The 26,916-nt window shown below is 32.4% G+C and overlaps 1 protein-coding gene across 7 annotated transcripts in view; it reads right to left on the bottom strand.

Annotated features, from left to right (window-relative positions):
- DOPEY1 (dopey family member 1) overlaps positions 1-26,916 on the bottom strand; it is a 72,618-nt gene that overhangs the window by 27,485 nt on the left and 18,217 nt on the right. For 4 of the 7 annotated variants that reach the window (XM_004673651.2, XM_012721279.1, XM_012721294.1 and 1 more), the window contains 15 exons: positions 25,582-25,680; positions 22,638-22,737; positions 21,841-21,950; positions 20,713-20,821; positions 19,537-19,657; positions 17,711-17,830; positions 16,085-16,199; positions 15,714-15,743; positions 15,186-15,419; positions 10,265-10,886; positions 9,415-9,689; positions 8,757-8,909; positions 6,328-6,428; positions 4,783-5,042; positions 530-2,519 (listed from right to left, as the gene is read on the bottom strand). In XM_004673651.2, the coding sequence (XP_004673708.1) occupies positions 530-2,519; positions 4,783-5,042; positions 6,328-6,428; positions 8,757-8,909; positions 9,415-9,689; positions 10,265-10,886; positions 15,186-15,419; positions 15,714-15,743; positions 16,085-16,199; positions 17,711-17,830; positions 19,537-19,657; positions 20,713-20,821; positions 21,841-21,950; positions 22,638-22,737; positions 25,582-25,680 (4,439 nt within the window). The remainder of the gene's footprint in view (positions 1-529; positions 2,520-4,782; positions 5,043-6,327; positions 6,429-8,756; positions 8,910-9,414; positions 9,690-10,264; positions 10,887-15,185; positions 15,420-15,713; positions 15,744-16,084; positions 16,200-17,710; positions 17,831-19,536; positions 19,658-20,712; positions 20,822-21,840; positions 21,951-22,637; positions 22,738-25,581; positions 25,681-26,916) is intronic. The other 3 variants (XM_004673652.2, XM_004673650.2, XM_012721284.1) reach the window with 2 other exon arrangements.

Raw genomic sequence — 26,916 nt, 5'->3', positions numbered from 1 at the left:
AATTTCATTTTACATGTTGTAACAGCACTAAGAAACCACACATTAGTTTACTAGTAAGTAAATGGCTAATTTTGAACATGGCCTGGGAATACAGACGACATTCACCATGAAATCAAGCCATAAAGATCCAAAAAAGCAATGAGAACACATGGGAAAGAGTCATTTGTAATTTTAACCACCATTTAGTATGAAGTTAATTTGCAGTTAGGTAACACAGCATGTAAATTTAGGGAAACCCTTTACTGAGCTATTACTTTTACAACCCAGTCAATAAGAGCAACAAAATTAATTTTGGTTTCTAGGAGAATATTGCCTGTTTGGTCCTTCATTTTTTTTTTTTCATTCATGATGCTTTTATAGTTCTTTTTCCACAAGCTTAATTTTCTTTTTGTGAACAATCTATCTGTAACCTACTGACAAGATTATTTTCTTAAATTGTGACTTTCGAGACAATTATGTTGTCATGTATTTGACAAGTGTCAAATATATTTGAAAAATATATCAGTAACAAAGTTAAATTAATACTTACCTACTATCAGATAATCCTGTTTCATATTTGTATTGCTGAATCAGGTTATCTAAATTTTTGCAAAGCTGTAGTGTCACAGAAACAACCACTCTCTGCAAAACTTTCCCCATATAAGGCAGAGTAGATGTGATTAAACCAATCCATTGTGGGTGCATCTTGCAAGCACAATGTTGATGCAAAGCTCTTATCACTGCACAGAGGAACATGCCTTGACATGTGATCGGCTGAGCATGCAAATACTGGAGAGAGGTCATAGGCTGATGGGGATTGATGTGTTCCAAATCTGATACAACAAAATCAAAACCCGCTTCATTCTCTTCAGGGATAGTCATTACCCGGTGTTCCAGAACAATGAGCCTCTGAAGCACTTTAAGAAGTTGTGATTGGAGTGTGCTACCATTGTCAAATTCATCCTCTGAGAAATTGATAAGGCTGTCCTCTGAGAAACCTTCTTCCACAGCAACCAAATTTTTACCTGCCATTTTTTCACTATGCCATTTCTGTGCACTAAAGATAGATGATAGCAAGCAGTGAAGAATCACTTTCTGAACTTTGCACTTAGATAACATATCAGAGATAAAACTAGGAAAACCCTTTGCTGAGCTTTCTATTACTTTTGCCAACTCAGTAAAGAGGAGTGTTAAAATTTCTATGCTCATCATTTGCATGTTTCTATTGCCTGTTAAATCTTGTGTAGTAACTTTGACATGAGTTGGGTAATGGCTACGCATGTAATATAAGCAGAGGGAAATAAGGATTTCTATGTACATAGAACTCCGGAAATTATGATTTGAGTCTACTGGAATGTGACTATAAAAGTCTTTGCCCATGACAGAAATTCGATGTCTGGCCAGCAGATTCTGAAGCAGAGACAACTGAGGGGTATATGCATTATTTACACTTGTGGTTGAAATGGCATTTACAAAGGCAATAGGGTTAGTTTTCAAGATAGCTTTGATGGCAGAAAAGGCATAAAGAGTTCTTGATGAATCATACAACTGGAGATACAGTAATACATGCTGATAGAGAGGATGTATATTGAAACTGGGAGATTTTCGTGATCCTGGAGAGCCCATGTCACTCTCAATTTCAGAAATTTCTCCTTCTCCACAGCTATACCAGTTTTCTAAATCCAGACCATCGCTAAAAAATATACTAGTTTGTTTGAGTTTTTCACTTGAAGTTTTTTTCTTGTCATCATCCTTTCTTCTGGCAAGTTTTACTTTAGGTTTTGCTCCTGGTTGTTTACCTGACTCCTTAACAATTGTTTCTTTCTCTGAGACTTTTTCTGATAATTTTTCTTTGAAGCTGAACTGAATACTACTGTGACTTCTCTGTCTTGACTTGGTTTCTGTGGAAGCAACAGAAGAGTCATGGAGAGTGTGTGTGGTTCCAGAAATACAAGGTGAGGAGCTATTTCTGGAGATTCCATTTGCAAGGCACTCACGGCTTCCCTCCGCAGACACAGCCAGAAGCTGTGTACTTTCATTACTGAGCAATGCACTCTGACTCTGCAGAGTGGACTTTTCTTCACATTTAGTCACCTCCTTGCTTGAATCTCCATCACTGTGCTTGGGGGGCATCGCTTCGATTTCTAGCTGAGAGGTAACTGATGCTGATTCTGCTTCGAGGCCACTTACAACTTTACATATGAGGTCAAACACTACTTGTTGAACATCATCATCTGGGGAGTTTGCATTTGGCATCTGAGAATCTTCTGGGACATTTAAATTTTCAGGATCAACTTCATAACTCAAATTGTCCCCACCAGAGGACTGTGAGCACCCAGAGTCAGAACTCTGAAGTATTTCTATCTGTTGGTCTGGAAGATCAAAGTCAGATACAACCATTGGAATTGTTTCACTGCTGGTACTTAGCAGGGAAAGTCTGTCACTTAATGGATTAACAGTGAGACTAAAGTTCTCTATTTCATCCATGGTAAGTGGCTTTTCACCATTTCCTTTAGATGCAATCAGTTGTACTTGGCTTACTGGCATATGAGAAAAATAGTAAAGGAAAACATAAAATTACATTAAAACAACTGAAATGCAGGCATGAAGACAGAACTCAAGATTTTTAATCATTGGTTTTATCACATACTCATGTCTCCCTATTAAAATTATATTTTATCATTATTTTATTCTATTATTACTAGTAATAAAACTATTATTCTATTACTACTAATAATAAAACTATTACTAATAAAACCATTACTAAACCATAAAACCAAACCATTATTAATAATAAAACAATACACTATTTTTTGCTATTAAGATAGGAAATTATGTAGGTAACTATTAACTAGAACTTATAAGACCGTTCCACATTAGAAGAGTTACTATTCAAAAGAATGAAACACAACAGCCCATTTTACACAGATATAGCAATTTGTCCTATCCACAAATGACATTTATATTGCAGTTAAAACGTTAGTGCCTTCCATAAAAATATATAATCCAAAAGAAAACTTGCCCTCCTTATGTTTACAGCAGCACTATTTACAATAGCTAAGATATGGAACAACCAAAATGCCCCAGAACAGTTGAGTCAATCAAGATGTGCTATATATATACACAATGGACTACCAGTTGACAATCAGAAAGATAAACTAAGGCTATTTGTAGCAACATGGATGGAGCTGGAAGGGATTCTAAGCAAAGGAAACCATAAGGAGAAATGTGGGATGGTTTCACTTATCTGAAGAATCTAGAGAAACCACAGGATTGGACAAAAACAAAATATAAGACCAAATCTTAATAGCAGATTGTAGATCTGAGACACTCAGGAAGGGAAGGGGAAGAAATAGGGGACAGTAGAAAACAGGGGACTAAGTAGAATGCAGTAAAGTGTGGTGCAGGATAGAGAGCTTTTTGGTAATAGGAAAACCATGATAACTTCATCTGAGGGGAGAAATCTCATATTGTTTGTGGGGCAGGGACTCAAAAACAAGATTGTTTTTAAAAATTATTGCTTTTTTATCTCCCTCCTATGTGATACTTATTTTTTCTATTTCTAAGAATGCAAGTAGTTAGTGTTCTATAAATATATAAATACATCACCTCTTTGATTTTAATAAAATTAAACTTTCATGAGCTATCTAGGATGAGTAAGACCCTAAATTAGGAAACAGTAAGGGTGAGTGAAAAGACAGCCACTGATCTAAGTTTAACACATTAGCTGGAAATCACAAATCATTCATCAATTTTTATACTTTCATGAGGGGCACCCAATGCTAATGACATTCTTTTAGAGGGGATAGAAGACTTAGTTAGATGTGAATAGAACCCGTACATTATCACCTCCAGGGGAAAGCTCATGATACCACAGGTGGTTTTTAAGACATATCTCAAGAGAGGTGAGACTTTAGCAGACAGGCAGTAACTATGGTATGTAAAGCACTAACACAAAGACGTTCTGGCAATAAGAGTAGAGGATGCTTTTGAGGACTGAGAGCAGTCAGTGAAAAAAGGAAGCTAGAGGAGGAATCACGGCTCTGAACAAACACACTAAAGAGCAAGTAGGAGCATGAGACTTCAGTTTTAAATTCATCCCTTAATCAGTGGTGGGATTTTGAGAAAGCCATAGCAAACTAAGCATCAGATTTTTGCTCAATAGAATAAGCTCCTTATTATTGACCTCACAAATTTTTTTGATAAGACTTACAAATGAGATGGCTTCCTAATGTATAAGAAAAAAATCTTAGGGGCAATTATCTCTCTGTATTATATAGGTGATCTCACGACAGCTTGTAAAGTGTATATATCATAGTAACAATGAGTGTTTACCAAATATTTATGATATGCCAGACACTGCACTAAGCATGTCACAAACATAACTATATGTAATATAAAAAACCCTGACAGGTGGTTATTATTATTCCTATTTTCCAGATATGGAAAATGACTTATGAAATATAAATATGCATTACAATTCTCAGGGAAGTATCTACAAAGTCTTGTAGGGCCAAGACTACCAAATAAACACTTAAGGTATCTTCATCAAAGACTATCTCTGACCAGAGTTGTGCTGATTCCTCCCCTAAAATAGTCAACTGGTAAGCAATCCAAGATGGTCATTGCTATAGTACATTCTGACATGGCCCACACGTGTACCACAAGTGCATGAAAAGGGAGGAAAAAAGCCCATGGGGAAAATACCACATTCAGTTCTCTTGCTAATTGCTCTGGTGGTCACCTCTCTATTTTACTATTTTAATTCTAAGAAAAACTGTACTACTTCCATGTGATATTCACCATTGCTGCAGGCAAAATTTTGCATGAAATGCTTGTCACTCTCTTCTCCAGGGTAACAAGGAGCTTTATTCCAATAGCGTTCTGCTTGTACACGCTGCACTGAAACCCTCTGAGTTTTGGGATGAAGCAGGAGCAATAGCAATGGTTCCAAAACTCTTGCGATATCATGTCTTTGTAGGACTTGGTTCAACCAAGCTTGTCCCACAGAGCTGGTAGAACCATCGAGACTGTTAAGGCTATCTAACATGATGAAAAGTGACCTACAACAAACACCAATAATTAAAATAAAGAACAAAATACCTACTTTAATTGCAACACTCCAATTTTATGAAAATTAATGTTACTATGAAGTTGTTTATTATTTTAAATTAACTCTTTTATACAACTCATACTTCAAGGTAACTTTGACCACCATATTTTAATAATCTTAACTCATACAATCTCAACAGATGAGGAAATAGCTCTTTTCCCTTTATATACTTATGTTTCTTAAAACATATGCATGCAAGACTCATTAATTTTATGATACAGATAACAGAAAAAAAATTAGTCATGTTTTAACAACACATTCTTGTTCATAAAAGAATAAAATACTGAATTTCCTACAATGCAGCACTATTTCTCTGCTCCCCTGTTCCCACTTACTTTAATAGTCAAAGCTATGTACATATTTCAAGAAAAGAACATCTATGTAAGCTATGGAGCTCAGGAAACCCATCTCTTTATTTCATGGGTGGTCTTGGAAAAGTCACATTATACAAGTCACCTACTTGTATAATGAGCTAAAGTGTTCATCAAATTAGAGATAGTATTTGGAAAGTGTCTAGAACCTGAATCTCATACAATATAGCGGTTCAGTAGCAGATCATCTATAAATTCTAATGTTGCCTGGGAACCATCAGCTGAAATAACATCCATTAAAGTACACATAGAATCCTAAACTAAGCTTTAAACATAGTTAAATTTGTAGCTACCTCTGAATCCTGTTGGTGAGACTAACTTAATCCACTTATGGATGTCAATATAAAAGGAAGTTTATACCAATCTCATTTTTGTGTATGGATCATCTAAAGAGTCTAGACAAGGATCAAAAAAAACTCTCAGGCAGCTATAGATTTTTGGGATTCATGGAAGAGATCTGTTACTATTTTAACTACAGATTTTAAGTCCAGTTAAGAAAAATAAGTTGAGAATAGTTGGGACAGAAACAATTATATAACTTACTATTCATATACTGTTTCACTGAATGTGAATAAATATTCAAATGAACAATATAGTTTGTTATATCCCTAATATCTAATAAGTTGTACTGCCTATATTAAAGAGTTGATGAATAACTGTCCAATGAAAGGAACAGGCACTGTTCATTCCAGAACTGGAAAGGGAAAATCTGGTAGATAAATGAACTTTAAAATAGGTTAAATTTTTTTAAAAAAGATAAATTCTCTTTTACAAATTTGTACCTTTTAACTCTCTAAATTGGTCAGAGAATTCAAGAATAGAAACATTAATATTACTAGAATCTGAATATAAAATATAACTAACCTGTCAAAAGATCGTGCAAAAGATGAAGATTTATTTATATGGAGGTCTCTTGTGAGATGCCAAAGAACTGCAAACTTTGCATGTGCTTCCATCCTTATTTTCTGAGGAGGGAGATTAAATAATTTATTTATCCTTTATTATGGCAGAGTATCATTTATTATGGGAGATTAAAGTATTTATTTCTCCCTTGAAGATATTAAGCTATTTTAGCAAAATCAAAGTAGTTATTTAAGAATATTATAGTCAATGTTCACAGTACTCCAATACACACAGAAGTGTATTTTATAGAAGTAGTAGAAATGTAGAAACTACTTCAATAGAGGAATATAAACTGGGGCCTCCCTGGTTGACTAAGGGTTAAGTCTCACTGCTGTCACCTCTGTGGCCTGAATGGGATCACCAGCCAGGAAGCTGGTTCTGACTTATATATGACACAGCAGACAGATCTCTCTTGTCTCTCCTACTGCTCCCTTCAGTAGAGTATTTCAGCAAATCTGCTTCAGTGCATATGGATATAATATGTCTGTTCTGCTCCCCATTCTGTCTGGTGAATCTTCTCAGTCCTCTCACCTCCTATACCTCTGGCCTACACCCCAGTTCTTTTACACAAAAATAAATAAAAATTAAAAGATATATATATATATATATAAAGCTTAGGGGATCTCTCATATTGTGTCATAAATAGTTTGTACTAAGTAGTTCATAAAAATATTACACAGCAAGGTAGAAGAGCTAGCTCTATACATGTCATGGTATCTCAAATGTAGGCAGTACTAGCCTCCTCATTTTTAATGTGAATATTTAGTCACAATTGATTTTATTATATCATATAATTCATTTTTGCTCCCAGAAATTATGTATTAATAGCAAATGAATTTACCATTACTTACAAATATGATTAAAAATTTAAACACCTAGAATTTATTTCTAAAAGAAAAATTGTATGCCACTTTTAAGATTTGGGAAAAGATTCAGTGTTATGATAACAACAGTCAAAACAGTATAAAAGTAAAAGACTACCATTTTGCATTTGATAATTTTGTTATAATAAATCAAGTGGAACTTGCAATATTATCAAAGCTTTTATAATTTTTCTCTAATACTTGCTGTAATACTTAAAGTCAAGAACTGCCACTGTCTAAGTAGCTTTTAATATGTTTGTGGAGTGTTTATTATTTTTTTTCTGTGTGCGCATAAATGTTGTTCCTATGAATGATATATTTGTACAACGACCAGTACAAACATGTAAAAATAAAATTAGTAAAAATATTTTAATTTCGTAAATTATAGCATCTTTATTCAGAACCTAGAATTCCGTATAAATTATATAAGTAAACATTTGTCTGAAATTATACTTAATGTAAAATAAACTTAAATACAAAGCTTTATTTAAAATGATTTCTGAAATATTTGACAGAATGCACTAAAGAGTAATAGAACTTTAACATATTTCTTAGAATAAATATTCCATTTCTCCTCTTCTCCTTAAATTTCCCACTTTAACGCTCTGATTCTCTCCTCTACCAAATGTTATATTTATTCAACACAATGCTTTTTTTGAATATGGCTAATTCAAACTCACTAGTATTTTTAAAAAATTATATATTAGGGAAATCCACTTTGAGAAGCTGTTGAATAAAATGCTCAATTTATAATACAGAGAGGGCACAGGAAGACCATAAATTCATTAAGCTAGCCTGAAGAGGTGAAGAAGAAGAATTTATTCTAGCTCCTCAGGCCAGTGTACTGCTGGGGAGCAGAACAGACAGACTAAAATGTACTGCTGAGGGAAGCAGCCAGTGAGATAGGAGAGGTCTGCTGTGCCATGTGGGTCAATTCCCATTGAACTCTACTGCAGTGGCTGCAGATAGCTTCATAGTGCTGAGACTTAACCCTCAGCAAGGACCCTGCTGTTGTTTTTATTCTAACCACTTACACATCACTTTATATGTATTAGAACACAAAAATCTTACTTTGCATATTATAATGCAAATAATATAATCTCAGGTATTAGCATTCTCTCAGGTATTAGCATTCTATAACTTGGAAGTGGTAAGTTATACATTTTTCATTTCCCATGCATTAGTTAATTACATTAATCGGTCCTATAGCTGAGGCCACTGATTCACCTTTAAATAAACCCAAGAACTTAAACTAGCAACAATTTTAGTCATCACTGCTCTTAACTAGTATACTGAACCAAAAAAAAAATCCAGCATTTGATTTCAGGTTAACTTGATTTTCCTACTTTTCATGCTTTCCTAAAAATCATTATTCTACCAAGAAGAAAACACATTTAAGTATATTAAAATCACTCAAAATGAAGTTTATTATATATCATTCAGATAATAGCTGCAATGACTTTACCTTAATCTATCTATTGGTATAATGGGAGCAGAAGGAAATTACAGGACAAGAGAAGAATTTACCTTATCTTTATGAGTTAGCTGCTGACTTATAACATCCTCACAAATGCTGGAAGAAGGGACCAAGTTATGTAATTGATAAAATAGTTCCACACTCTTCTGGTGGTGCTGAGGTGTGCCATCTCCTAGTTGGCCCCATAATGTTAAAGCTACGTGCTATATGAAAAGATGTAAAAGTCATAGAAAGACATAAATGAAAAGTTATTTAACAAACATTTCTTATTAGGCTCACCTATATCGCTGCCAAATGTGGAAGGTATTTAATATCATGCCAATGGGAAGAAATTTAAAAGTGTAGCTTTCCATCTACCTACTTTCTGGTCATCCACTGTTTTAAACCACTTTACTAGTCTGGTCTTTATGATATTTATTTTAAACATCTGCTTTACTGTAGAAGAGCTTTCCTCTCTTTAAGCTGAAATCACTTCCTCCAAGGCTCCAGTGACTTAATACTTGTCTTTATTTACCCTATTACTCCCTCAGTTTCATCTACTTTTTCCTCACAAAACTGGGGACAAGATGGGAAAAGCAGTATAGATCAGAGTGGGATCTATTTCAATATGCTAGAATATTGAAAGGTGTCAGCTGATTATCACCTTTAAAATCCCTGCTAAGCACACTCAATTATTATCGTAGTCATGCATGTATTTCTTGAATTTACCTTGAAAAAGTCCGTCTTCTCAGCTATGTATCTCAGATTACCCGGAGTGAGGGGAGGTCTAATAACCACGGCTACTCGTCCCTGGTTTGGACTTAAGGGCTGTGCAGGCTCCACACTATTGATGTTTTCCCCGGTGACCATGGCTACAGACTGAGTCAATCCTACCAGGTCCATGACTAGTGAAATAGCAACGCTCTGCACACTGAAGTCACTTGCGTGGCTGCACGCATTCATTAGCGTTTGAAGCCACAGTGGAGGCTGCACATGCTCCCAGTCTGAAACAAAAAACGGAAAACAAGTCATCACATGAAACCTTTCAAAAGCACCTCTATTTAACACCTGAGGTGTTGAAATCATGGTTTTTCATCTTGACTATAGCTTTAAGAAAATTAAGTAAAAAGAAGTAGTTCACCAACTTTTTCTATATGTATTTTTCTTCTATTAAATCATACAATGTATTGGCTTGTCTGGAAGACAGTAATCAACGACTTATGTAGTACTCACTGCACTCTGTGTGTGTATGAAATTACAGAAGAGAAACACATAGTACTAGCCATAAAAAGAGGAAACCAGTGGATTATTAATAACATTAATCTATTTTTCTCAAGAGAAGGGAAATTGTTTTCTTCCTTAGTTTTTATTCACTTGAAAGCAAATTATGACAGGTATCAATACCACAAGCATTTTCAATATGCCAATCTTCCCAGTATGACAAAATTTCATTAAAATATTGGAAATAAATAACGCTTTTATTAACTGTGCAATAAAAAATTCCCAGTGTAAATATCTGAGTGTTAAAGGAGAAAAAAACTACAGAAAATAAACAAACGCAAAAAAGAGAGGACCTTACCAGTTTCTGATTTTTCAGAACGTAACTCTGAGTTATGGCTCCCCTCAGCAATGTACACTGGGAAACTGGAGCACTCCAGGAAGAGCTGACAGGCTGCAAGGAAGGAGGAAAGGTATTCCTTTGAAGATTTTTGTTTACTTATGTTTCTCTCTTTTACATCTCCATGTGAATCCCTGTCCCATTTTGAAGTTTCTCCGTGCTCTCGCCTGAGATCCCCTTGCTGATCCGCAGGCAAAGCCTGAGAAAAAGATTTACTCTGAAGGATGTAGAGGTTAATAAGTCTGGTAAGAAACTGTTGGACATATTCCAAACAGCACTGCATTGCAGTCTTCTGGGCTGCCTTCCCACTTCGGGTTGCTGTTCCCTGAGTGACTTTGGGAGGGGGCTGGATGATAGTTTCTTCAGATCCCACAGTAGAGGCCGTTTCTGTCTCAGAAGATGTGCTACCAATTGGGATGACAGTTGCTCCATGTCCCTCACTCAGTTCTCTGTCAATGTCATCAGTTCGCTCTGCTTGATACTGTATAAACTCGGTGAATCCACTTTCTGATGATCGACTACTTGGTGGATTTTCTCCATCTTCAAACACTTCAGTAGGATTTTCAAGAGAAACTGATGACACCTGATAGAAATTTAAAAGAGCAAAAGGTTAAGTAGCTAAATGAACATAACAGGAATTAAAAATTAGAAATAGCTACATCTAGAGAGAAGTCAGTTTTAGATTATTCACAATTTCATCCAAATATTCAGTTAACCTTAAAATGGTTTCTACAAATTACTCATGTCTATGAGAATTAGTAGGAAATGATGGTGTGATTCTAATGGACATATTAGTATAGGGTCCTCACTAAGAATTATTTACTACATGTACTGGATAAGGTTAAGTTCTTGAGGGCAAGATTTATATATGTGTAAATTTCTAGGATATATGTCCTTGTTTTGAAATGACTGAAGATTTATCTAATCTATTTCATGAAATCCTTTTCCTCATATCTAAGCAATGCAGCAAGGAATGAGATATGCAAGTAAAAAACTTAAAAAGTTAGAAATAAAACTTAACAGATCATCTCTTTACTACCACATGAATGTGAAATTTTTATCTGAACTGCTCAAAGTAGTAATTATTGTTACTAACCTTATATTATTTAAACAACTAATGAAACAGTATTATACACAAGACACTATACTAGGTACTGGGAATCAAAGGATAATTTATAATATAGAGAACATAGAGACAAATAATTACAATATAAACAACAACAACAAAAGGCCTAGTCAATAGCTGCAATGGATTAACTGTTCTCTCCCCTTCAATATGAAGAATACAATTACTGATCAAATTTTTTAGTTTAGTTGTACATTATCATTACTTTCTTGAGTGATTGTACTAGACTATAATTTGAATTTAAACTGCAGATATGCACTAAGTGGTATACTGTACAAAACTGGGTTTTACAAGTTCCTTACTTCAGTGAATGACACCACAGGTAATCAAACTGGGAAGATAAAAACCTAGCGATGATTCTAAGTAATTTTTCCACTTCCCCTCCTCCATCCAAGTCACTCTGTGGTTAAGGGTCAGTTTGTGGTGCTGGGCTTTGAGTCAGCCAAGGTTCTGTGACCTACTAGTTAGCTTGTCAAGTTACTTAACTTCCCCAAACCTCAGTTTTCTAATCTGTGTAACTGAGATGACAATAATTTCTACATTTTACAGTTGTTTTAAGCATTAAGCTGTGTATATATATATGTGTGTGTGTATATATATATATATATATATACATATATATATACACATATATATATAAAGCACTTGGCATACTACCTAACACTTGGTAATTACTGAATTTGTTAATGACTGCTCATTACCCTTAACATCCCATTACTGTTACTATTTTTTTCTCCTGTATATGGCTAATCCATCCACTTATTCCAGGCTTCGCTCTCCCATTTTATTAGCACACGTTATCACCACCTCTCACCTGCACTACTGCAGGTCTCCCCACATCCACATTTGTTTCTCAGATCCATACTCCACACTGCAGCCAGAGTACTTTTTCTAATACACAAATCTGCCTTTTTCCCTTCAGTGTCTTCCCACTGCTCCTAAGATAAAGAATAAAAGCCTTAGTACAGAAAAAGGGTCTGTTAAGACCTGGTCCCTGCTTACCTCAACATATGTATCTTTCCTTCACTGTCTAGTGATCCTTTCTGTCTAACAACCTTTGCAAATGCTCTTTCTTCTGCCAAGTGCTCTCTCCTCTCCACCTCACTTCTATCTGAATTTCTCTAAGGCCTTCACTCAATTGCTATTCAAGAAAGTCTTTCTTGGCTCCCAAATTAGATCCAGTCATCCCATTTTTCATGTTCCTAGTGCTTTTGACTTCTCTTTATACATTGCCACAACTATAATTAAATGTGCAATTATTTGTGTAATATGTGTTTCTCAACTAGAAAGGAAGGGTTGAGAAGGGCAGAAGCTGTGCTTAATTCACCATGGGTACCCAGTGCCTTACACAGAATGGGTGCTGGATGGAGAGAGGCTATTTGTTTTTTTAGCTTCAAAGGTAAGAAAACTGAGGCTCAAGGAAGTTAAAAAGAACTTGCCCAGGGTTACAGCAAATAAGCTTAATAGACACAGGAGCAAAACTTCATGCTCTTTTTACCATAGTAAATCATCATTAAGACAGTATAGATCTCTTTTTATTATAATGCCAAATTTTAGAGGTATCAGAATTTAACTTCTTGTCAATTTTTCTCCTTTAAAAGGCTAACCACCATTTAAATTTTGTACAATTCATCTTTTTAAAAAAGTCTCAATTACATGATAAAATTATCATTAGCTTATTCTATATTCATTTAAATATAGAGATCATAAAGCAGTGACCATTACACAAAGACAAGTTATGAATTTAGTTAAACTTAAGCATTTTTATCATATTCTGGTCTATATTATAGAAATATGTTTCAGGATATTTTATAATAAAATGTCTTTCTGAAAATGGAAATGAATTATATGCTTTTGGATATCTGGGTAGGGAGAGTCAATATACTAATTTCACAAAGAGACAAAATTAGATTTCTTAATTTTTTAAAGGATCATTTTTTTACTATTCTTTCAGTAAAAGGAATATATAAAATGCCTTCACCTTTCAGATATTACCAATATTCAGACATATCAATCACAATAATAATATTGTGCTTCTGTTAAAAAATGGAAAAGAATATATATACTCTGGGTACACACAAGAAACTCAGAGAGACTAGGAGGATGAGGGAAAAGGCATATTTTATTATCATTATATTTTAAATAAAGGCTATTATTTTATTTTCCTTCATTTAATATGAATGAATGTTCCCATGCACTTTATCTCTATCCATCAATAAAGGATTCTAAATATTTTCTATAGAGTAAATATTCACAAACTTGAATATGCTATTGAGAAAAAGCTAAGGTCATTCCTTGACTCACACTTCTCATTCAAATAAAAAAGCTTCAACAGCAGGAAATACCTACTTTCATTTTACTGCTAAGAAGATACTGGACAAATAAATTATGGAAAAATACTGTAACAAACTAATTTTTCCAACAGAGTCAATATACATCACTTATATGTAGTAAGCAGAATGAAAGGAAAATAAGAGACAAATATTAGTTTTTGCAAGATAATCTTGGCAGTGAAATTGACTGATAGCCAGTAAAGTTCATTTCATATATGAAGATCAATATGTCTAGGAAAAAAGTTTTATGATTAATAATGGATGAGAAACATGAGATCATTCTGATAGTATATTTTGCCTGGATGAAAACAAAAACAAAAAACTCTGAAAAAAAGGGCCATTGTACAAATCCACAGTTTAGGTAAAGAACCTTGTATGCTGGAAATTTAAAACCTTAATAAAAAATAAACTTAAAATTATCTTTTTTAACATATTCAGTGAAATTTATTATTGACTTTTCTCTATATGTGTTTTATAGCTGTTTAAGTGCATAGCAGACACAAAACTATGTAATTCTGTTCAACATTATAAAGCAAGCATTAAAAATCTGGAAGACTGAAGACTAAAAAAACTGGATTTCAAAAACAGTATGATGAAAAATTCAGTATATGGCCAAGGGAAGGCATGGGGAATCTGGGTGGTAGTATGTGCATAGATTATAGAAAGGCTGCACCTATGGGCTACAATAGCTATGGAAAGATAACCCATGATGCAAGAAAAAAATTAATATATAATATTTATAGAAAGGGCCAGCAAAGTTTAGAGTAAAAATTTTCTATCAGGATGGTAGCCACTGGTCACATGTGGCTACTGACCATTTAAAATGTGGCTGATGTGACACAGAAACTTTTTCAATTAATTTTAATTAAAATTAAAAAATTGATACCTAATTTAGTTATTAGAAAACTCAAGTATGTTTAAAACATCTTGGTACATGAATCTAATTTTTCAAATGTAAATTTTATAAAATTAAATCTAGACCAAGTATTTCTATTAAAAATTTAGTACGTGAACGAAGATATACTGTAAAATGCGTGTTGGAATTTTAAAGACAGTACAAAAAGTAATGAACTTGGCTAATTTTCTGATATCAGATTTGCATTTAATTATATGTTGAAATGTAACATCTATCTTGGGCTTAATAAAATTAAAAATATTTTCATTGTCCTTTTTTAAAACTTTTTAAAAAGCGCTTACTAGAAATTAGAAATTATGTATGTCATTTGCATTTTATTTCTGTTGCAAACTGTGACATAGAAAATAAAAACTGCATTAGAGTCAAAAGCTCAGAAGATAACCTTCTGCCACAAATTTGATCTAGTAGAGATATGCTGGTATTTAAATAATAATGATTTAACTCAGAAACTGTTCCTTTTTGAAGAACTAAATTTGGTCTAACAGGTTAAACGATAACATACATTACCTTTTTATCTTGCCATTCTTTGACTGAGTTGTTCTGCCCACTTGGAAACTGCAACACACCTCCAGTGCTGGCAGATAATAGTGGAGGTTGAACCTTGCTAAGTATTTTTGAGCAGAGTCTGAGTGAATCAGTAAGTTCAGTCAAGTGCAATGTCTGGAGATGGCTTGTCAGGGCAGAAACCATCCTGAGCAGCAACTGGGGCAAATGTTCAGTCTGAATCTCAATGTACGTCTCCTGAAAATAAAAATGTGAAAGAATTAAGTTTAAACAACAGATAACCCCAAATTATTTATTTTAAGTAAAAAAGGAATTAATTTTACTCATCTATAATATTTTATATATCATGCTCTTAATTAACATTGTATGGTCATTTTATTAGCAATGACTTAAAAAATTTCCAATTGCAAACTTTCAATTTACTTCAAAGCATGTATTATAAAATAACCCCAGTTTTATGTTACATTACTGAAATTATAATAACACAAGTGAAAACAACCAATTAAAAACAAAACAGGCTTAATGTCATACCTGACACAGTACTCTCATACTTCTAGTAGGCTTCAAAATAAGAAAGCAAAGAGTTGAGAGAAAAGAGGAAAAGATTTCCTTCATTTAATAGACAGAATCATTAGTGAGTATAAAGACAGTATTATACTGCATATACATTTAAAATTTCAATAACATGCAATTATGAAGTATATTCCATGTATTACTTAAGACTTATATGTGTGTATACATATGTCAGGGCAATTATGTGAAAAATTTTATCAGAAAAAGTTAGGCAATAATAAATTTTAAAGATAAAAATTATTCAAAGATGAGATTTGTATCCAGCATCAAACATTTGAACGATTATTAGATTTTCTGCATTTTTTTTCTTTTTACCAAGGTGGTCTTACCAAAGAAACTATATCCAACAAAAAATCCACCAGTAAGCAGAAATTGGTCAGCTGTAACTCAGACGACTCACTACTATCTCCTGGCCCAATCTGCAATCTGGCATGTAGTGTCCTCCTAAAAGGATAAAATTCAATTTATCAAGTATACTATATACTACTGAGTGATATGGATACATGTAACACATCACTGTCTTTTAATGAGGGCCAAATCAACATTGGGGAAGATACTGTAATGTTATGTTCTCGTTCTCGTAATCAAGTATATTCCCTTTCTCCAGTATACTATTATACTCGCAGGTGAAAATTCTTAAAACCAGGTTCCTAAGCTTCTTTCCCTGAAACTAACATTCTGCACTTCCAAGTATTCTAAATGCATGTCACTTTTTAGTATTGCCCATGGCTCCCATTACCAGTATTCTCCCTTAACTTGTTTCTGGCCCTTTGTATATACCAATTTGCCCTCCAGCATTGCTATCCTGCCCCAACTTCCTTCTCTCATGCAGAATGCATCTTTTCTTCAAGGTTTGTTATCTCCTCCAGGAAGCCTCTTCCTATCCAGGGATAGGGATCATTTCTCCAACATCATACACATTATATCTTGCCTTATACTTTCTGAAGGACAAAGACCCTAACCAACAAGATATGTAAGCATATAGACAAACACAACAATGTGACAGTGTAGGATAAGTTGATCCTGACAGGAGACCTTTTGAGGGAGTAAGGGAAGGTTATTGAAAGGTGGATGACCTTTGTATAGAACCCTCTCAGATAGGAAAGGAGAAAGATGATTTTAAAATAAACAGCACAAAGATCAATAGCATACAAGTCAACATAAGTTTAAGGAATAGTATCAGTTAACTAAAGAAGGGTGGATGTGTATTTGTGAATGAAGATGGAAATCCAGGCTAGGCTAAGGCCAGCGGCAAAAACTCATGATTCCTCTATATTCCAATTTCATTCTAATCTCTCTATTAAGGCATTGTTATATTTAGTTTAATACGAAGAACATGCGTGCGCACTCCTGACTTGTTCCCACTAAAAGGTCTTTGAAGAAAGGGGCCCTCTATTGCCTAAAGTGGTGCTTTTCAACTGGATACTCCAGAGATTTGAGAGTTCCAGGAGGGCTTGTTCTAGTGTGCTAATAAGATACTCCACTTGAGTTCACTAGTATTCTTGGGCTTTCACAACACTTTAAAAGCTGTGTGTCCTTTGAGGTGTAGGATTTTAAACCAGTAACAATATGGCCTGATTCTATGACTTTACAAATACAAGAGTAACCAAGGAATTTTTTGTTATTCAAAATGGGAATCCGGCTGAGGCAGCAGCCACAAATCTACTATCTACAATGAAGAAAATTAGATTACTAAAAATTCAAGAGGAAAAAAAACCTATCATCTGTACTGGAAAAAGTTAACTCATCTGTTAAACTCTTTTACACATTAAACTCTAAGATTATATGATCAATGAGTTTATGTTCTAGGGTGACATGAAAAACCAGATTATAGCTATTAGTTATTTAGTTTTTCGTTATTGTTGGCGAACACATAAAAGAACATTCTTTTCATTAGACCCAGGATTTTTTTTAAAAGGTTGACTTTGGATGTTATTAAAATGAATGAAACATACCTACAACATTCTTCAAACCAACGTGCAACATAATCCCACATATAATAAGGCTCAAAGGAATTAAAGAGAAGGTTGGCAGTTTTAATCAACTCTGCTGTTTTCTTATTTTCCCTTAACTTACTGAAAAGAAAAAGACAAACAACAAAAACTAATAAATATTATCATTAATTTTTCAAATGCGAACAAGTGCAATCTTGTCAGAGCAGTACATATTCCTAGGTTATTTGCTAAAAATTTTGCTAGAGAGAAAATTGCAAAAAACTTATTATTCCCCTATCCTGTTTATGAGTAGTCATTTTTCCAAATTTGAGTTTTCATAACCCAAATGTATGATCAAAATAAGAAACAGCTGTGCTTCTAGCAAAAGAACAGGAAGTTTTCTTTGAACTATTCTGAGAGCCTAAAAGTAACATGGCACTGACCTTATGTTTCCCTTAGCACATATTAAACTGAGGCATGATTTCATTTCTCAGCCTCTAAAACAATTTGTCTGCTTTCTTGTGCTATTAAAGATTTATTTAAGAAAGATTAAATCAGATTTCTTAGCTTGAAACATGATAAGAACTATAATTTTTACTGAGACTTAGCATTATTACTGAATACTTATTTTATTACTTCAAGTGGGAACTCTGTAGTCTACTATCCACTTTCCTTCCACCATTACTAGTAATTCAAACAATTATTAGCACAAGCAACCAGCAAATTGTAGTATAAAATACTAATTACAGGGAAATACAAAAAAAAATCAGACAGTACTTAATGAAATAAAGGTAATGATATCAACACTTCATGTAAAAATTACAAGGGATATTTGAAATCAAACTCTGTCTTAAAATGTTTTAATATATAAAAGTGTGTTTTAGGAATATCCAGGTTATCTAAAAAATATCACTAAGGAAAAAAACTAATTTCAAAAAGAGGTTTATCTAGTTTTTAAATATTTAGGAGTTTTTCATATATCTTCCTGTGATTAATTACTGTATTATTTACTTCCTTTGTGGTCAGAGAATATATCCCATAAGACTAAAATCCTCTAAAGTTTATAGAGGCATATATTGTAGAACATGGTCCATCTGAAATGTTCCATGTACATTTGTGGAAGAATAAACACTAAGAAGACACTAATGAAATGCAAATTATGTATGACATTGTACTTCTGGAACTTTTATCATTTTACAATCAATGAGACTGAAAAGAGGCTGTTTAAAGTAAGAGAAGCAATGAAGAGTAAGACTATCAAAATTTATCCATCACTAACTTAAAGAACAGGATATTTTACACTTAATCCAATGTCTGATATTCAAGTATATGTGAATATGCCAAGAATAATTAACAACTAAATTTGGAGAAAATTTTTTTTACAGAACATATGATATCATTTAAAGTCTGTGCACAAATCTTTTTTTCTAAGTATGTCATGTCATCATAAAGTACTCTTCATGTAAATAGCAAGGCCTAGTTACCAAAGTAAACACAACTTCCATTACTGACATGTGGCAATTAATATCTTCTAAGTTTAGTGAGTGTAAATAAATTTCCTGGAATCTGTATATTCACAGTAACTGCTAAAGTTCAGTTTTCTAATCTAGTAAGTTTGAGAACAAATTCTGGAAAATAGTGGTTCTATTATACAGTAATCATATTGTAATCACCTGCTAGAAAGATTAGCTCAATCATTATGAGTGTATTCATATCACCCAAATTCAGGCATATTTTAAACCAAATATTCTCATTCAGAATACAAACTTCATAGGTCATTGTCTACTTTATGAATATTAATAAATGAGAACATCTTTGATGCTATGGTGTATTTTTTGGTAATCTACCTGCTTAATTGAGCATGATCTTTGCTGAAGGGAGGTTCCATCTGAAGATCCAGTTCTGCTTTACATTGAGAATACAATGTTCTAAACACCTCAATTAGGACATCTTCTAGAATTACAGGTCCTAAAATAATAGTCATATTAGACAATAACTGATTAGCATTGGCATAAATTGGCCCAGTTAAAGGATGCTCTAAAATAAGTGTCTTTATAAAAACTTTTTTCCAGAACTTAAACTACATTTCACATTTTGAGAAGATAATAACTAAATGTATATTGATTTAACTATAGATTGACATAACAAAAATTATAGAATGAGAGAATTTTTTTCCAGTTAATAGCTCTGTTATCTTAAACAAGTTACTTAATTTCTTAAGAGTTTTAGTTACTCATCTAGAATTAGAATAATGCCAAAACAGTGTTAAAAGGTTTGAAAAATTTTGTAAACTGGAGAGTCCCCAGAATATGAGTTTTCATGAACTGATATTTATATTACTTCTACTGTTACTTAAAATCAAAATAGCACAATACTGTAAACTTTATTACGATAATAGATGACACTTCTCCTAAAAAAATTCTTGAACTTCATGTGTCACATGTAGCTAAAATAAACTCTATGAGCCATAGATAAAACTCGTTATTTTAAGAGTTAGTACAAGAACTTATGCATATTTAATATAACTTCTGCATATAATTTAATAAAATTATATATTTGTTTTTACTAATTTCTGTCCCAAATACAATAATTAACTTCTCAATATATCTAATAAATAAGAAATGTATACTACAGTAAGAACATAGGGAAGGAAGTAGAGAGCTATAACCCAAAATTTTTTTGTGAAGTCCTTGAATTTTATGAACTACATGATATTAATGATAGATCATAATGTTCCAATTTCAGTAATTTAATCAGAATTAAACAGTACTTTAAAAATAACTTTTCCATTACATACATAGCAGAGGGTACACACACACACACACACAACATACTGGTTGGCTGTATACCTTAATTTTCTGTCTCCTAAATGTTGTAAATTTTAATGGTAAATCGTTGAGAACCTGAATTGAAGGCCACTTCAAAATACAGCAATTTTTCTAAGTAACAATTTTGTATTATTTTTATTATGAAACAATACAAGATATCTACATGTGACCTTATGCCCTAAGATAGTATTTTACCTAGTTCAGGTTTGTCCAGTAAACTGATTAAAATACGAAAAGGCTTTAGATCCTGCATTAAAGTGCTCTCTTCTCCAAATCCATTGACTTGTAAGATCCCCACCATTGCCTTTAAAAAAGAAAATCACAATAGTCATTTAAGTAAACAGAATAATTTTTAACAAATATTTTTAAATACAACCACATATAATGAAATTAGATCCCCTCTTGCTTTTCTGAGGCAATTTCAATGTATGTTTTTTTCCTTCATGAGAAGGGGAAAAAATAGGTTACATTAACCTTTCTTGAAAGAAGAAAATAGTATTTACATTTTTTTCTAGAAAAAAGCAGAAAAGTTAAACAGGTACAAAAAAAAAATTCATGAACTATTTGGATGTATATCCAGAAAATGAAAGTGTTTCTATTTGAGATCAACATGCCTCAGACACATTATGTATATATATATATATATATACACACACACACACACACACACATACATACATATATATGTATATGTATGTATGTATATATGTATATATACATACATATACATATTAGGCATACATACACACACACACACCCCATATATAAAAATATAACACATCATAGTAGTATCTGCTATTATGTAATTATTTTCCCATTAATGATTCAAAAGTATTTATATTCTTATATGCTTAGTCATTGAAAAATGCTTGAGATACCAAGTATTTTCTTTTTATTTTGAGATATTTGGAATAAATATAGTCAAAGTAAAAATAGTATTAAATAAGGGTCATTTTAACATTTCCATTACAATAATTATTTTATCACATTTTTATTCCTTTTGTGACCCTAACTTTCCCAAGGCTTCAAAAAAAATAACACAGGTAATGACTCATTCTTGGAAAAGCTCAAACCTCCTTAGGGCAGACAGGCGAGAAGCTACAACTATATTTTCATAAAAAAAAAATTATGGAAAGAGTATTAAAAAATTTGGATTTATGTAGAAGTCTAATTAGTGTTAATTTACTTTACTGTATTTTTTTGTTATATTTATTTTTAGTAGATTTTTGAGGCTTGCTCCACCCTTCAACTATGAATTAATTCAATTAAGATAACTCCAGTGATCACTGAGTAACCAAAAACTAAAATGAAAACATTCATTACCTGGACCAACAATTCTTTTGAGAAAGTCGTGAAATAGTAAGTGGCATGTTCTTCAGGATTACTGTGTCTAGTGCTTCTGGGTCCTATGATAGCGCCGTTGTTATCAAAACCTCCATGGAAACAAATTATAAAATAAACTAAAAATGAAATTCTCAAAACTCTTTTTTACTAAGTACCAAAACAGCAAATAGCTCAAAAACAGTACTAAACACTTACCAGTTAGTAGCCCAATCAATGTCAGCAAGAGAGATCATTTTAGATAGTTTAATAAGGGAAACCAATTCAATATGTGAGTATCATAGTATTCTTCCAGAATTACCCCAATATTTAAAAAAATAATCCTATAAACAGTGAAATAACTGAAGATTCAAGATATCTAAGAAAAATTATGTGCAGTCTTATTCTTGGCAGGAAGGAGCTATGAAGACAAGCCAAATACAAAGAGTATGGAAGAGGAAGTGTATGCAGTACATTACTGCCTGAAGGAGACTGGGACCATGTGTGGAAGAGCACTAGTCTTTTGATGACTTCAAAGTTGGAAATTATATCACTACATTATTAACTTATCCTTCTTTGTCTACATACTTATAGTATTTAACAACCTCTCAATTTATAAGGGGTAAAATCTTGTTAAGAGAGAACATATGACCTATGGATTTACTAAGAAGCTTTTCACAGAATACACAATTACAGTGTTCACATTTCATAGTCCATTTAAACTAACTTGACATTATTTATGTATGCCAAATTTCCCTCTTTCTGTGGTCCCTGAAGACCATACACAAACACACACCTACCGAGAAGCCATGCATAGAGTCTTCGGTTCAGGGACATATCTCTCCTTAGTACTACATGAAGGGCTGCAGACAGGATCCTGATCATATCTGGTCGAGTGGCCTGAAAAAGTCAGGAATGAGATTGCACTAATTTCTTTTGTTTCTGTTTTAAAAAATATTTTGCAGCAACTTCCAAACTTCAAGATTAACAAGGTACTTACAGATAAACTTAGCTCATTCTTTCAAATGCAGGAATTGTTAGTTTAACTTTACAGATCAGGAAATACTTTAGTTGCATAACTACAACTATAACTGATTTATTTTAACTACACTTTAAAGTTCTTTAACAATACTCTGTCCAGTATTATTAAAATCTGACATTAAAGAAAGAAAATGGAGCAAGATAGGACAGATACAATAAAGTCATATGCTTTTAGTTTTTTACATTTATAGTCTTACCAACTGACTATAAACTCTTTTGAAATTCACTATCTTCATCTATTTTTAAGTCTCAAACCTTGTTTTTAAAAAAGTTTTTATCACAAAGTATTTCAAATGTACAGTAAAATACAAAAAACTGTAACAGGCTCTTTGGACTCATCAACGAGCTTTAACGAATCTTAATAAATTTTTCATTTTACCTAGCACTTTTAAAGATAATTTTTTCTCTATTTTTTTCCTAGTAACCTTGATTAGATGTTTAAAAAATGATTTACTAAAATATATCTGGCTTTAACTAAAAGAGGTGAAGTTAAAATAAAGATAAAAGAAGCTAACTAAATCACTATTAATTTTAAAAGACTATTACCAGATAATCACTTTGTAACGGAAACTTGGAATGTGAACATTAGAAGATAATGATAAAATCAACTAGACTATCAACTACTGCAGAATAATGGACCTGAGCATCATATGGCCTAAGTAATTAATCAAAACATCTGATTAAGGTGCTTCAGCTAGATAAAGAGCTATCTCTCTCCTTAATCATAGACTGAGCTTTATTCCACAGTGGTTCTTAACAGGTTAGAAAGGGATCCACCCAGCTTATTTGTTTTAAAGGACTCAGAGAAAGAACTAAGATGTTTCAGAACAGCAATCTCTCATTTGAACACAGTTATCGTCTATTAATCTAAGCAATTTTCCAAGTACAGTTTGTGTACTTCAAAGATCTCTAAGACCCTTTCAGAAGGGCCAAAAGATATAATAATAATAATAACAACACTAATAGGTTATTTACTGGGTTTTCTATATATATTGACTTTTGCTCTGTTATAGGGTAGTATATAAACGTGCTTGTACCTTAGTACAAAAAGCAATATAGTAGTGACATTTATTGTAATTGCAGTCACTGAATTTTTTACTGCCATGTACTATCAGTAAAAAAATTAAAAAGTGAACTTAAGAATGTTGATGAAACACCAAAAATTTTAGTAAACAATGACCCTTGTATACAAACATGTCTTTCAATAGTCTGTGTAACTAAATGGGAAGCAACTATAAAGCATTGCTGACATATACTGAAGTATGATGGATTTCTCAAGGAAAAGCACATGTGTGACTGAATTATAAGCAGAACTACTATTTTTTCCTACAGGATACCTCTTTTACCTGAAAAATGACACAAACTACTATTCCAGCTTAGACACCTGGCAGATATTTTCTCAAAAATAAAGTGAGCCTGTTACTTCAAGGAAAACAATATTCCTGTTACTCAAATTTTACAATTTGTTCCATGAGGAAATTAAAATTTTGGAAAATGTAAAATATCATTCATTCTCAATATAAGTTTATTATTGCTATTTTTTAAAGTTAGCAAATATTTTGTCAGTTGATTCTAGATATTTCCCCCTGCCCTACCTTGTTCAAATACCAACAATCTTGCAAAAATCCTAAACTTCCTTTAAGAAAGGGAGACAGTGCTTTTGGAGTGATTCCTTTGTCTCTTTACTTGATTCAAACAATGAAATTCTCTTTGCTATTTCTATGTGTTCTGGTCAATCGACTGACACATACCATAGCACATTGAAATATTTTAGTGGGCATTTCTGTGAAAAGCAAGGGCAAAATGAGAAACCCTGTTTTAAAAATGGAGAGTCAAAATAGAAACCAGGGATAGTTTTACAGACAATATAGAAAATGAACTGCAAATTCTTCAGTTATAAATAACTCAATTTAAATGTGAATAAATAAAAATATAAATATGGACAATCACACTGAAACTGTGTGTGTGTGTGTGTGTGTGTGTGTGGTGGGAAATAGCTACTTTCGTAAAATACCATTTATTCTAAATGTAAGCTTACTGTATATCTACTAACCACAGTTCTGACAAAACTCCCAAATAACAGCTTTTTTTCTGTCAATGACTTTTATAGAAAGAAACTTACTTTTCCAAAGTAGAAATTCTCCATATTTTAATGTTTACATAATAATGTGCATTACATCTCTCCTCATTAAAATTTAGAACACAAAAAGTAGATGACTTCTTTAAAATTGAGAACACTAAATCAAAACAGTGAAACTCTTCATTCACAATTTGTCAAGTTACTAGCTCTCATTTGTAATAAAAGTACCAGATAATTAGTACTAGGTAACTAGTGATTAAATATTTGACTTTCAAATTTTAACAAACTCTGCTAAGGACCTGATACATCTGCAATCACAAAATCAGAAATAGAATAACAGAGAGAATAATGTGTTGGCACACTTAGAACTGACAATGAATTAACTTTTGCTTCTTACAAGTTAGGACTTTAAAAGTAAGAAAAAATCTTATTTCAATTTCCTTATTTTTCTACAAAAATTTTTCTTCAAAAATTTTCATACATCCTTTAAAAGGGTACTTGTTTGTTGGTTTATAAAACAAAATAAACAACTTAAATAAATCCACTTAATAAAATAACTACATATCATAACTCTACAATATTTCAAAGAATGCCTCATATTAACATTAGCATTCATCTTTTACCTGACTCATGTGGAATGGAAAACAGAAGAGTATGAGGTCCAGTGTGCTTCTCTGTACAAGTACACTTGAGTCCTGCACTGAAGTACTTACTGCTTCTACCTGAAATAAGAAAGCCTTCAATATTCATTGTCTATTACAATGAGAAGTATTTATCATGAAAATTTAACAATTCTCTGTGATCCAATAAATTAAAAGATTACTTCAGATATTCTTATCAATTATTAAATGTATGTACAATATTTTGAATAGGTAATCATAGTACAGTGGTTTAAATCATTAAGGAGCATAAAAACAAAAAAGTTTTTTTCCATTATCTGTCTTCCAACTACTCAATTTCTTTTTTTTGCAACCAACGAGTATTACCACTATCCTCTGCAAATATAAGTAAAAAGATGCATGCATATATCTCAAGCTCTTTTTCACTTAATTGTTACTTAAAGAGCTTCACTATTTTTGGTCAAAGACATACTTTATTTCATAGATAAATCTTAATTTACTTAACTAGGTACCTAATGATGAATAGTTATACTGTGCATAAACAATTACTAATGAAAATAATGTTGCAATACATTTATGTACATCTGAGGATAAATCCCTATAAAAACCCTGTAAAATTATGGAGATAATTAATCACAACTGAGATATATAGTGTTTAAGGTTTTCTACTGAGATTTTATACAATTACATTCCTACCAGCTATGAGTAATAATTTGATTTTTCACATTTACTCGTGTATCTTTTATTTTTATAAATCCGATATATGAAAACTGGTACCTCAGTGTAGCTTAAATTTTTTATTTAATAAAAAATGATAAGAAAAGCAAAAAAAAGTTTTCCTTATAATAAAGTTGAAAATCTTTTCTATGTCTGAATTATTTCCATTTTTCTACTTGTCTATTTTTACTTATGATAGCTCTCTGCATACTAGGAAGATTAGTCCTTTGACTGTGATGTGTTGCAAATAGTTTTCCAATTACAGAATTTGTGTTTTAAAGAAAAATTACTTGTTTGCAAGTTCTTTGAAATCAAAAAGAAATATAACAATACATTAGAGATCTGCATAAAATTGGTATAGCTATTCTGGAAAACAGTTTGGTAGTTTCTCATAAATGTAAGCATACACTGTAAGAAAATATAAGCATAAATCTTTGTGACCTAGAGTTAGGCATGATTTCTTAGAGAAGCTCTAACACTAAAAGCATAAATGAGAAAAAAAAAAAAGAGAGAGAGAACTTATGTTAGACTTGATAAAAATTAGCCATATCAATTGTAGATGAATATTTATAGTTCTGTATCAATTCTAAATCTTCCTTCTCATCAACTTTTCTTAAAGTT

This window comes from Condylura cristata, unplaced genomic scaffold (assembly GCF_000260355.1).
Source record: "Condylura cristata isolate star-nosed mole 26May11 unplaced genomic scaffold, ConCri1.0 scaffold00001, whole genome shotgun sequence".
NCBI classification, from domain to species: domain Eukaryota; kingdom Metazoa; phylum Chordata; class Mammalia; order Eulipotyphla; family Talpidae; genus Condylura; species Condylura cristata.
This window is presented reverse-complemented; position numbering and strand designations above follow the sequence as displayed.